This window comes from Globicephala melas, chromosome 13, assembly GCF_963455315.2.
Source record: "Globicephala melas chromosome 13, mGloMel1.2, whole genome shotgun sequence".
Taxonomy (NCBI): domain Eukaryota; kingdom Metazoa; phylum Chordata; class Mammalia; order Artiodactyla; family Delphinidae; genus Globicephala; species Globicephala melas.
In genome coordinates, this window is record NC_083326.1 from 68,099,813 (window position 1) to 68,113,067 (window position 13,255).

The following is a 13,255-nucleotide window of genomic DNA, read 5'->3' on the forward strand; positions in this document are numbered from 1 at the left end:
CTAATTGGAATTACTTTGGGGGTGTCTTCATCCTGGCATTAATAAGGTATAAAAATCTAGTGAGCCCTTCACCCTCTTGTACTCAAGATAGCATTCTCGGTTTGATTCTTAACTAGTCCTGTGCTCCATACTGGTGGGGAGGGTTCTTGGTCATACCCTGCCACTGGAATACTTTTTCATTTGCCTCAGATAAACATTTTGTGTAATGAATTTTGGAGAAACAAAGAGGAACAGAGCTGGGACTTGGAGATTCTAGAATAAGTCGTATCACTATTTTGTGCCTGCTTGCTAAATGTCCTTACTGAAGGAAGAAGTTTTTGTGAAACTTGCTTTCATTAAAACCTAGTAGAGGGCTTCCCTGGTGGCGCAGTACGGGGAACAAGGGTTCAAGTCCTGGTCTGGGAAGATCCCACATGCCGTAGAGCAACTAAGCCCGTGTGCCACAACTACTGAGCTTGTGCTCTAGAGCCTGCGAGCCACAACTACTGAAGCTTTTGCACCACAACTACTGAAGCCTGCATGCCCTAGAGCCTGTGCTCCGCAACAAGCGAAGCCCCACTCACTGCAACAAGAGAAGCCCCACTTGCTGCAACTAGAGAAAGCCCACACGTAGCAACGAAGACCCAACACAGCCAAAAATAATAAATAAAATAAATTTATTTTAAAAACCTAGTAGAAAAAGAAAACAAAACCCAAAACCCCTAGTAGAACCAAAGGGTGAAAAAGAAATCCAAGGGGAAACTGGGAAATGCTTTGAGATGAATGAAAACAAAAATACAATATACCAAGACTTATGGAATTCAGTAAAAGCAATGCCTAGAGGGAAATTTAGCTATAAACACTTCCACCTTAAGAAACTAGAAAAAGGAAGAGTAAACTAAATACAAAGCAAGCAGAAGGGAGGAAATAATAAAGATTAGAGCAGAAATAAATGAAATAAAGAGTAGAAAAAAATAGAGAGAAATCAAGGAAACTAAAAGTTGATTCTTTGAAAAGACTAACACAACTGACAAACTGACAAACCTTTAGCTAGATGGATCAAGACACAGAAAGCAAAGACTCAAATTAATAAAATTAGGAATGAAAGAGGGAATTATAAGGGAAAATCATAAACAAATGTATGCCAACAAATTAGATAATTTATATGAAATGGATAAATTCATAGAAAGACAAATTAAAACTGATTTGAGAAGAAATAGAAAATTTGAACAGACCTATAATAAGAGACTGAATTAGTAATTAACAATCTTCCTACAAAGAAAAGACCAGGTCCACATGGCTTCACCAGTGAAATCTACTGAATATTTAAAGAAAAATTAACAGCAATACTTTACAAACTCTTCCAGCAAATAGAAGAGGAGGGAAATTTTCCCAATCCATTATAAGAGGCCAGTGTTACCTTGATGCCTAAATCAAATACTAACTAAAGAATGTCACTCACCATCCGGCTTTATAAGGATTAGGTCATTAGCCACTGCAATAGCTGACTTTCAACACACTCTGAAGGGAGTTCAGGGCAGAGATCAGGAATGAGGCATTCTGCTCTGGGAAATCTGGCAGGTGTGCAGGTAGATAGTTTTTTTTTTTTAATTTATTTTATTTTTGGCTGAGTTGGGTCTTCATTGCTGCATGCGGGCTTTTCTCCGGTTGCAGCGAGCGGGGGCTACTCTTTGTTGTGGTGCGCGGGATGTTTACTGCAGTGGCTTCTCTTGTTGCAGAGCACAGGCTCTAGGCACGCGGGCTCAGTAATTGTGGCTCTCGGGCTGTAGAGCACAGGCTCAATAGTTGTGGCAAACAGGCTTTGTTGGTCCACGGCATGTGGGATCTTCCCGGACCAGGGCTCGAACCCGTGTCCCCTGCAGTGGCAGGTGGATTTGTAACCACTGCGCCACCAGGGAAATCCCTGTTTGTAGATTTTTTGATGATGGCTATTCTGACCGGTGTGAGGTGATACCTCATTGTAGTTTTGATTTGCATTTCTCTAATAATTAGTGATGTTGAGCATCTTTTCATGTGCCTCTTGGCCATCTGTATGTCTTCTTTGGAGAAACGTTTATTTAGGTCTTCAGCATAGTTAATATTTTGATCTTGTCCCTTTCATTAATTTCTTAAGTGCAACCATCTTCACATAATTGAAATCATATTTTCTGCACAGGTTTGTATTTTGGTTTGTTTCTTTTTTTCTAAACTTATTTATTTATTTTTGGCTGTGTTGGATCTTCGTTGCTGTGCATGGGCTTTCTCTAGTTGTGGTGAGCAGGGGCTACTCTTCGTTGTGGTGCACAGGCTTCTCATTGCAGTCGCTTCTCTTGTTGCAGAGCTGGGCTCTAGGTGCGCGGGCTTCAGCAGTTGTGGTAAGCAGGCTCAGTAGTTGTGGTTCATGGGCTCTAGAACGCAGGCTCAGTAGTTGTGGCTCGTGGGCTCTAGAACACAGGCTCAGTAGTTGTGGTGCTCAGTAGTTACTCCACGGCATGTGGGATCTTCCTGGACCAGGGCTCAAATCCGTGTCCCCTGTATTAGCAGGCAGATTTTATTTTTAATTAATTACTTAATTAATTTTTTTAATGGCTGCATTAGGTCTTTGTTGCTGCGTGGGCTTTCTCTAGTTGTGGCAAGCAGGGGCTTCTCATTGCATCATTGTGGTTCACGGGCTTATTGCAGTGGCTTCTCTTGTTGCGGAGCATGGGCTCTAGGCACGTGGGCTTCAGTAGCTGTGGCTCACGGGCTCTAAAGCACAGGCTCAGTACTTGTGGTGCATGGGCTTAGTTGCTCCATGGCATGTGGGATCTTCATGGACTAGGGATTGAACCCGTGTCCCCTGCCTTGGCAGGGGGATTCTTAACCACTGTGGCAGGCAGATTCTTAACCACTACGCCACCAGGGAAGTCCCTTTTGGTTTTTTTCTTAGTATAACTTTAAATTGCCAAGGAAAAGCCTGAGTACGTTTTTGCAATTATTCATTCATTCTCTCAATCAAAATATACATGTATAAATATGTATGTTTATAACTATATGTACATATGTGAACACACATACATATATAGTGATACATTTGTATTTAAGGTACTATGTTGGCTGCTTCTTGGAAAGTTTATTGTCTTTCACAGCACAAAAGTTAACTATAATATAAAGCAAGGCTTCCCTGGTGGCGCAATGGTTGGAAGTCCACCTGCTAATGCAGGGGACGTGGGTTCGTGCCCCGGTCTGGGAAGATCCCACATGCCACGGAGCGGCTGGGCCCGTGAGCCATGGCCGCTGAGCCTGTGCCTCCGGAGCCTGTGCTCCGCAATGGGAGAGGCCACAACAGTGAGGGGCCCGCGTACCCCCCCCCCAAAAAAAAAAATATATATATGAAGCAGACTATGAAGAATGTCCATGATCTCTTGTAATTCAGACAAGGAACCTCTCTGGATTATCTAAACTTTGTCTCACTAAGTTTCTTTGTTTGTAGATTCCTCTCTTTGGTGCTAAGACTATTGGCCGGAGAAGTCCTGATGTACTAGTGCTGAGCAAAGCTGAATTTGTTGAGAAAGTTCATCAGAGTAATCAGGCCTGTCATGATGGAGATTTCCACACAGCTGTTGTTCTGTACAATGAAGCCCTAGCTGTTGACCCTCAGAACTGCATCTTATACAGCAATAGATCTGCAGCCTATATGAAAATCCAGCAGTATGACAAGGCACTGGACGATGCAATCAAAGCCCGACTTCTCAATCCCAAATGGCCAAAGGTAGAAATTTCGTTTACTTTCACAGAATCTTTTGTGCTGATTTCTTATTTTAATGTAAACTTTATCGACTGAGTGCAGTTATTAATTTTTTAATAGTCTGTACTTCGGGGCTTCCCTGGTGGCGCAGTGGTTGGGGGTCCGCCTGCCAATGCAGGGGATGCAGGTTCGCGCCCCGGTCCGGGGGGATCCCGCGTGCCGCGGAGCGGCTGGGCCCCTGAGCCATGGCCCCTGAGCCATGGCCGCTGGGCCTGTGCGTCCGGAGCCTGTGCTCCGCAGCGGGAGAGGCCACAACAGTGAGAGGTCCGCGTACCGCAAAAAAAAAAAAAAAGTCTGTACTTCAGCAAGATGTGGAATGGCTTCACTGAGCTGGTACAGTAGTGAATAGCTTCTTTTTTTTATGCTTTGGAAATATGCTTTCCATGTCTAAGTTTAACTCTTTTCCTGTATGTTTGAGATATAATTTTTTTTTCACTCAGTTTATTGATAGGATGCGTTCTAGTTATTTCTATAGGTTTTGGACATCTCTTTTTTGCACAGATATTTTAGATGGAGTATTATGATCAGCCACATACAATTACTTAACATAGTTCCAACCCTGTTATAAATTTTGACTATTCAGATAATATAGAAAAATACTTAGGACTTCCCTGGTGGCGCAGTGGTTAAGAATCCGCCTGCCAGTGCAGGTGACATGGGTTTGAGCACTGGTCCAGGAAGATCTCACATGCTGCAGAGCAACTAAGCCCGTGCACCACAACTACTGAGCCTGCGCTCTAGAGCATGAAAGCCACAGCTATGGAGCCCGTGTGCCACAACGACTGAAGCCCACACACCTAGAGCCTGTGCTCCGCAACAGAGAAACCACCACAATGAGAAGCCTGCACACTGCAACGAAGAGTAGCCCCCACTCGCCGCAACTAGAGAAAGCCCATGTGCAGTAACAAAGACCCAACACAGCCAAAAGTAAATTAATTAATTAAAAAAAAGAATTTGGTCTTTGGTTCCTGGAGGGAGATTCTAAACCCTTGGAATTTCTTGAGTGATAGGTGTGTGTGTTATTCATGAGCTCCTCAGATCACTACTGAGTTTATGCTAATGAATGAGGTGACTCCAGATGGGGGCTGGTCACCAAACAGACTACCCACGTGATTAGAGGATTGGGGCTTTGAGCCAGCCCAGCCCCCAGGGAGAGGAGGGAGACTGAAGATTGAATCCAACCACACGGCCAATGATTCAATCAATAATATTTGCACAATAAAACCCCAATAAAAACTCTGGACACCAAAGCTCATTGGAGCTTTCTGATTGGTGAACACATTGATATACTGGGAGGGTGAAACACCCTGAATCCATGGGGAGAGGGCATGGAAACTCTGCACTCAGGACCCTACCATACCTTGTACTATGTGTCACTTCATTTGTATGCTTTACAATGCAACTGTCATCATAAACATAACTTTTTCCTCAGTTCTGTGAATCATTCTAGTGAATTATTGAACCTAAGAGGAACCTCCTGTCATATCCTCCTGTCACGGGAACCTCCTGGATTTGTAGCTGGTCTGTCATAAGTATAGGTGGCCTGAGGACCCCACGTGATGCTGGCATCTGAAATAAGGGAAATCTTGTTTGACCTAATCCTGTGCCCTTAAACTTGTGGAGTCTGATGCTAACTGTAGGTGGTTAGTGTCAGAATTACACTGCAGTATTGCACTGGTGTCAGAATAGAAAGGGACCCAGAAAGCCAAATGATCTTAAAAAAGAAGAACAAAGTTGGTGCATTCAACCTCTCTTCTGTGATGAGAAAAACACACAGAGTTCTGAGCTGCTGCCCAGGCATTTTACAATGTGATAACCTTGCTCACATCCAGAGTCTGAACATCTAGATAAGAACTTGAGTTTAGCATCCCCACTGCTAAGTTCCCACTTTGCTTTCCCCAGGGCACCTCTTAAAGTAACCACTTGAGAGTTAAGCCTGTAAAAAGTTAATCACCTCCGCCCCAACTACCTAATAAGTAATAGGTGCTTACTACCCTGCTCTCTATCTCCTGCTTACTTCTGACCTGGGATGGAGGACTGCCCTTCCCCCAGCTCATTGTAAACCAACTCCCTTTCTGGGATCTGTAAGTAAAAATTCTTGTGACTTTACTTCCTTTGTGTGGGTATATTGAAACTTTGCCTTTAATCAAAATCACCCCGTGGGTTTCACTTCCCCAAAGTGGGAGCTCGGATGCTGAGGGAACTACCTGGGGATCCCAAGTGGGTGGTTTGTGCCCCCTTATTCAGCAGGTCATAATCTGCATATATTTAATTCAATACACCGGCTCCAGCTTCTCAACACACTTTCCAATTTCAAAACAGTGGGGGACTGGTATAAGGATAGACATATGGATCTACAGAATAGAATTCAGAATGCAGAAATGTACTACATTTATGATCAGTTAATTTTAAACAAGGGTGCCAAGACAATTCAATGTGGGGGGGATGGACTGTTCAACAATGATTTGGGGACAATTGGATAGTCACTTGCAAGAGCGAGGTTGGACCCCTGCTTCACATCATACATAAAAATTAACTCAAAATGGAGGAGAATACTTAGAAGTAAATATTTGTGACCTTGGGTTAGGTAATGGCTTCTTAGATATGACACCAAAAGGATAAGAAAAGATTTATAAGTTGTGCTTCATCAAAATTAAAAAAAAATGTGGTTCAAAGGATATCATCAAGAAAGTGAAAAGATGGTTCACAAAATGGGAGAAAATATTTGCAAGTCATATATCCAATAAGGGACTTGTATCCAGAAAACATAAAAAAAATTCTTACAACTCAGCAATAAAAAGACAACCCAGGGACTTCCCTGATAGCCCAGCAGTTAAGAATCCACCTTAAAATGCAGGGGACGCCAGTTCGACCCCCTAGTTGGGGAACTAACATGCCACGGGGCAACTAAGCCCGAGCACCACAATTAGAGAGAAGCCCGTGCACCACAATGAAGAGTCTGTGTGTCACAATTAAGACCTGATGCAGCCAATAAATAAATAAAAAGATAACCCAGTTTTAAAATGGGCAAAGGATGTGAATTGACATTTCTTCAAAAAAGATTTACAGATGGCTAGTAGGTACATGAAAATATGTTCAACAACATTAGTCAGGAATGCAAATCAAGACAACGAGATACCACTTTATACCTACCAGGATGGCTAAAATTAAAAAGACAATAACAAGAGTTTACAAGAGTGTAGAGAAATTGGAACCTTCATACACTGCTGGTGAGATTGTAAAGGGTACAACCACTTTGGAAAACAGTTTGGCAATTCCTCAACAGACTAAACACAGGGTTACCATATAAAATTCTACTCCTAGGCACATGCCCAAGAAAAATAAAATATATGCCCACAGAAAAACGTGTACATTTATGCTAAGCGAAAGAAGTCAGTCACAAATGACCATTTATCCATTATGTGAAATGTCCAGACTAGGCAAATCTACAGATTATTATTTGCCTAGGGCAGGCGGTGGGGAGGGGAAGGGGAGGTGGGTTGGAAAAGGTACAAATTCCTTTTTGAGATGACAAAAATGTTTCATAATTAGATCCTGGACTTCCCTGGTGGCACAGTGGTTAAGAATCCGCCTGTCAATGCAGGGGACACGGGTTCGAGCCCTGGTCTGGGGAGATCCAACATTCCGAGGAGCAACTAAGCCTGTGCACCACAACTACTGAGACCACATGCCACAACTACTGAAGCCCTCATACCTAGAGCCCGTGCTCCACAACAAGAGAAGCCACTGCAATGAGAAGCCAGCGCACCTCAGCGAAGAGTAACCCCCGCCTGCTGCAACTAGAGAAAGCCCACGCATAGCAACAAAGACCCAGTGTAGGCAAAAATAAATAAATAAATTAATTAATTAAAAAAAAGAAAATTAGATCCTGGTGATGGTTGCACAGCTCCATAGGCTAAAAACCATTGAATTGTACACTTTGCATGGGTGAGCTTCAGGGTATATATATCTAAATGCAACTTTTAAAAAAAACAAACCAAGTAGAAAGGTAGTGGGGGAATAGCCAACCTCACCTATCTCATAGTCTTGGTGGTTTCTGACACTTACTGAAAGGAACCCTATAGTTATGCATGACCGAGTTGGCTTAGGTCAGTGTGTGTTACAAACTACCTTGCTTGTTACTGGTATGTGCTATTTTTTTCTAATATATATATGTATACCTAATATATACCAAATTTCCTAGGGAATTTGGTAACTCTTGTGACTAAGAGATCCATAGGTATTATAGTGAGGTTTCCTCTCCTCTGAGAATTTGAAACTAAGGAAGCCAGACAAAATAGAAAATATTATCATAGGGATGAAAGCAAACATTATAAAAACAGCACAGAGGGAAATGATGGCTCCTCAGCCAACACTTGCAATATAATTGGTGGTCAGGACCACTTTTCCTTCTTTTTTTTTTTTTTATTGTGGTAAAATATATAACATAAAATTTACCATTTTGGGGCTTCCCCGGTGGCGCAGTGGTTGGGAGTCCGCCTGCCGATGCGGGGGACGTGGGTTCGTGCCCCGGTCCGGGAGGATCCCACATGCCGCGGGGCGGCTGGACCTGTGAGCCATGGCCGCTGGGCCTGCGCGTCCGGAGCTGGTGCTCCGCAGCGGGAGAGGCCACAACAGTGAGAGGCCCGCGTACCGCAAAAAAAAAAAATCTTTAAAAAAAAAAAAAAAATTTACCATTTTGACCCTTTTTAAGTGTACAATTTTAAGTGCACAATTCAGTGGCATTAAGCACATTCGTGTTGTGCAACCGTCACCACCATCCACCTTCAGAACTTTTTCATCTTCTCAAACCTACACTGTGTACCAGCTGCCCATTTTCTGAAGTTAGCAACCCGAGTTTGATTTTCCCCCAAACTATTACTATGTGAACTTGGAAGAGCTACTCTGCTCTTCAAAGCCTTAGTTTCTCCATCAATGAAATGGGGATGATAGTTCTTGCCTGAAAGGGCCCATTTGAGGATTCAGTGAGAAGCGCAGTGTAACGTGCTTATTAAATGCCCACCCACCAGATCTGTGTCTCCTGCCCAGACAGTCTTCCTCAGCTGTAAGCCATCCTCCAGGTGCCTATCGAACATCTATAGGAAGTTCCAAGGTCACAAATACAACCTGCCCAAGTGGAGCTCAGCGCCCCCCCACCACAAGCTGCAGCCCCTCTTCCTGGGTCAAGGCCTCTCCATCCCCCCAGTGCTCACACCAGACACTTGAGTCCCCTTGACTCAGCCCTCATCAGAGCCCTATTAGCTGCCGAGTCCTAATGGTCCCATCTCCTAGAATGCTGTTGAATCTGTCCCCTTAACCATAATGCTGCCTTCGTTAAGGAACCATCAGCTCTCAACTCTACCGAAGTCCCCAGATGGGTCTCCTTTACTCCAATGTCTGCACTGCTTCTCCTGATCTGGCTGCCTCCTTCTCAACAGCATCTCTACCCCTTCCCACTCCCACCCTCACCCTGTTGCAGTAAGATTCTTCTTTACTTGCATGCATGCCATTTCTCCTGCTAACCTACTTGAAAATGCAAATGCCTCTAATCCTTCAAGATTTAGCTCACTGGTCAAGGTTAGGGACCCCTCCTCTCTGCCCCCATCTCATTCTATGCTTCCCACTAATATTTGCTGAGTGTACTGCCAGGCCTTGTGCTGAGCACTTTGTGTGCATTATTTTATATTCTCTTCCCTCCTGATGTCAGATCTGTACTTCGTCATGATTGAGGTTGGTGCTATGGTTATCCTTGTCTTACAGATGAGAAAAATGAAACCTAGAGAACTTAACTGCTCAAGGTCATACAGTGAGTAAGAGGAACTACCAGATACAAAAACCAATTCTGTCTGATTCTCTGAAATCTGCAGTATCACAAATATAATTTGTAACCTAACTTCTTCCTTCCTTGGTTCACTGGGTGAACTGTCTCATTTTTTACCCTACTGCTCTCATATCACTTCCTCTGCAGCCCTTTCTCACCTCTCTCCTTTCCCCAGCTGACTTAGCTCTTTCTTGGTGTTTCCACAGGCAGCCCCAGGGAAATTTCCTGTTAAAATCCCAGTTCCAGCTTCTCTTGAAACAATCCAGAGATTGTCAACACCACGTCTGAATCTCGCCATGGCAGCAATTACCAGGGTTGAGTAGCATCTTCCGCCTCCTCCCCAGCTTTGAGATGGGGCGTGTGCTCGCAATTCTTTTTTTTTTTTTTTTGATGTTGGGGGTAGGAGTTTATTAATTAATTAATTAATTTTTGCTGTGTTGCGTCTTCGATTCTGTGCAAGGGCTTTCTCTAGTTGTGGCAGCTCGCAATTCTTCAAAGATCTCACCCCTCTCTGATAGCAGCCACTTCCGCCACCATCACCTGTGTGTGTTTCCTCCCTGGAGCCCTCACCCCTCTGAACTCTGCTGAGTCTCTCTTGCCTCCCAACAGTGATACCTAGAAAGGAAAAGATGGTGTCTTCTCTTTATTTTTTCATCTGGCCACATCTGATATATCCAACATGTTATCAAAAGTGACAGGACCAAAGGAATTCTTTGTCAAAGCAAAGCTTTAGGTCTGAGTCTGCTGCAGCTATTTGTCAATTGCTGCTGAACACACTACGTGGCATGACTGCTTTGTCCACTCAGCAGCATCTTTCTCTTTGCCTGGTGGAGGCCACGGAGACAGGAAAAAGCCCTTTTGCAACAGAGGTGCTTTCCTCTGTGATTATAGATTCCTTGTTATATAATTCCCTCAACTGTGACAGGACCGCCCCTTGACTTCTGTGCAGAAAAGAGTAAACCCAGTACCCCCAAGATTGCACATCCTTATAAAGTCCTGCTTACAAGGTTGGCCCTTGGCTGGTGTCTGAGAACTTGGATTTGGGGAGGGTTTCCCTATTTCCAGAACTGATAAGAGTGGCTCACTCTGCCTAAATTGTTTGTACAAACAATGTAATTTATGCTGAATACCTGTTTTCTTTCTTGGAGTCTGGAATTTTGGCACATGCTAGACAAAGAGTGCTTATGTGACCAGCACCAAAGAAAAACTCTGGGTACTGAGTTTCTAACAAGCTTCCCTTGCAGACAGCATTTTCTCACGTGTTGTCACAACTTGTTGCCGGGGAATTAAGTGTGTTCTCTGTGATTCCACTAGGGAAAGGAGCCTTGGAAGCTTGTGCCTGGTTTCCGTCAGACTTCACCCCATGTGCCTTTTCTCTTTGTTGATTTAACTTTGTGTCCTTTTGTTGTAATAAATCATAGCCATGAGTAGGACTATGTACCCTGTCCTGTGGGCTCTCCCCTTGAGTCGTTGAAACTGGGGGTGGTCTTGGGGACACCTGACAGGCTCTCTCTGCTTGTCTGGATGCCACTTCCCCTCTTCCCTGAAGACTTCTTCCCTGGTTACCACATCTGGGAGTGATGTTTCCCTGTGCCCAGTGAAGCTGTATGTGCGAACTTTGGAAACAGAGACTTGGATCAAATCCTGCTTTGGCTTGGCATGGAGCAGGCCCTGGTAAATGGCCCCTCTTGTAAAGATTGTTTAGTCCCCTTGGCTGGTACTTAATCTTGGCCGGTTCAGCCTCCCTAAGAGCAGAGGCTTTGCAGACAAGGCCTGGGTTTGAATCCCTGCTCTTGACTCTCTTACCTTCTGGGAGCTTGCTTCTTCATCTGTAAAATGAAGAATTGGGTTTACTTTGGTGGAATTGGGTTTACTTTGATGGAATCATGCAAAGTACTGCCCATAGTGCCTGGCATACAGTTAGTGCACAGCAAATGGGAACTTTTATCATTGTTTTGGTTATTGGTGTAAAAGTCTTCTCCCCAAATAGACAGGAAGCATCTCACTGTTCTGTGTTACTCTCTCAGGTTAGAGCATTCTCTTACACAAAGTAGGTGCTTGAAACTTTGTTGAAAGGGGAATATTTACTCTGCAGTAAAAGGCATGACTTTGTTGCCAAAATAAAAACAAAAGTAGTCATTACCATTTAAAAAATCACATTTGAGTGCTTATGTGCCATGCACTGGGCTAAACAATTTGCATAATTTATTCCATTTAATCTTCACAATGACCCTTTGAGCGTGTTACTATTATCACCATTTTAAAGATTAGGAAATGAAGCTTAGCACAATCATGGACTTATAGCAGATTAGTGGCAGAGCTGTAATTCAAAACCAGGTGTAGGGGCTTCCCTGGTGGCACAGTGGTTAAGAATCCGCCTGCCAACGCAGGGGACACAGGTTTGAGCCCTGGTCCATGAATATCCCACATGCCGCGGAGCAACTAAGCCCGTGTGCCACAACTATGGAGCCTGCATGCCACAACTACTGAAGCCCACACACCTAGAGCCCGTGCTCCGCAACAAGAGAAGCCATCACAATGAGAAGCCCGCGCACTGCAATGAAGAATAGCCCCCGCTCACTGCAACCAGAGAAAAGCCCGTGTGCAGCAATGAAGACCCAACGCAGTCAAAAATAAAATAAAATAAACAAACAAATAAACAAAAAACTCCAGGTATAGTAGTCTGCTCAGGCTGCCGTAACAAAATACCACAGATTGGGTGGCTTAAACAACATAAATTAATTTTCTCACAGTCTGGAGGCTGGAAGTCCAAGATCAAGGTGCTGTCAGGGTCAGTTTCACTATCCGTTGAGGAGTCTCTTCCTGGTTTGTAGATGGTAGGTGTCTCCCTGGCTTTCTCAAAGGGCCTTTCCCTGGTGCATGAGTGTGGGAAGACTGAGCAAGGGTGTCTTTTCTTATAAGGACACTAATCTATAATACCAGGGCTTCACGTTTACAACCTCATTTATCCTTAATTACTTCCCTAGAGGAACCATCTCCAAATACAGCCACACTGGAGGTTAGGGATTCAACATATGAATTTTGAGGGGGACACATTCAGTCCCTACACCAGGCCTATTTGACACTGGAGCAGTTACAAATTAGTCAAAACTTCCGACTTGTTCTGATGCCATATTAAGAACGATGTGGGGTTAGGAGATAGGTGCTTAATTTCCTTAACTCAGTCAGAAACTTTAACCCAAATAGGGCTGCTAACCTTTCAGAGGTCTAGAAGCATCCCTCCCGTAGGGCTTTGTCAGGGAACACTTGAAAGGGCTCCTGGATTTAGAAGTCCAGCTAACCTTGGAGTTTAGACTAAAAGGGAAAGAATTTGGAAGAGAGGGGAAAAATAAGTAATTCCACTGACTCAGAAGCCATGTCTCAGAAATAAAGTCTTTTAAATTTATTCCCCCAATCAGAAATGTTTGCTCAGGACTTCCTTGGCGGTCCAGTGGTTAAGACTCCATGCTTCCAATGCAGGGGGCATGGGTTCGATCCCTGGTCTAGCAACTAAGATCCCACATGCCGCGCTGTGCGGCCAAAAAGAAAAAGAAAAATAAAAGAAATGGTTTGCTGGGAGGTCCAGTGGCCTTTCCAGCTGATGGCAACAGGTAAGGGAAAGTTTCTTTGAAGTTCCTCCAAAGATGTTGTTTGAAGCAAATTTGTTT

General features: G+C 43.9%; 1 protein-coding gene across 8 annotated transcripts in view; it reads right to left on the bottom strand.

Annotated features, from left to right (window-relative positions):
* Positions 1–13,255, bottom strand: part of HSCB (HscB mitochondrial iron-sulfur cluster cochaperone) — a 43,114-nt gene that overhangs the window by 14,005 nt on the left and 15,854 nt on the right. Inside the window, exon 6 of one of the 8 annotated variants that reach the window (XR_009566321.2) lies at positions 1,442–2,511. The exons of 6 other annotated variants lie outside the window; for them this stretch is intronic. Coding sequence is in view for 1 of the 2 variants with exons in the window: in XM_060310036.1 (XP_060166019.1) it covers positions 2,453–2,511 (59 nt within the window). In the remaining variant the exon portion in view is untranslated. Of the gene's footprint in view, positions 1–547; positions 2,512–13,255 lie in introns of those variants that run through there. One more of the 8 variants, XM_060310036.1, reaches the window with a different exon arrangement.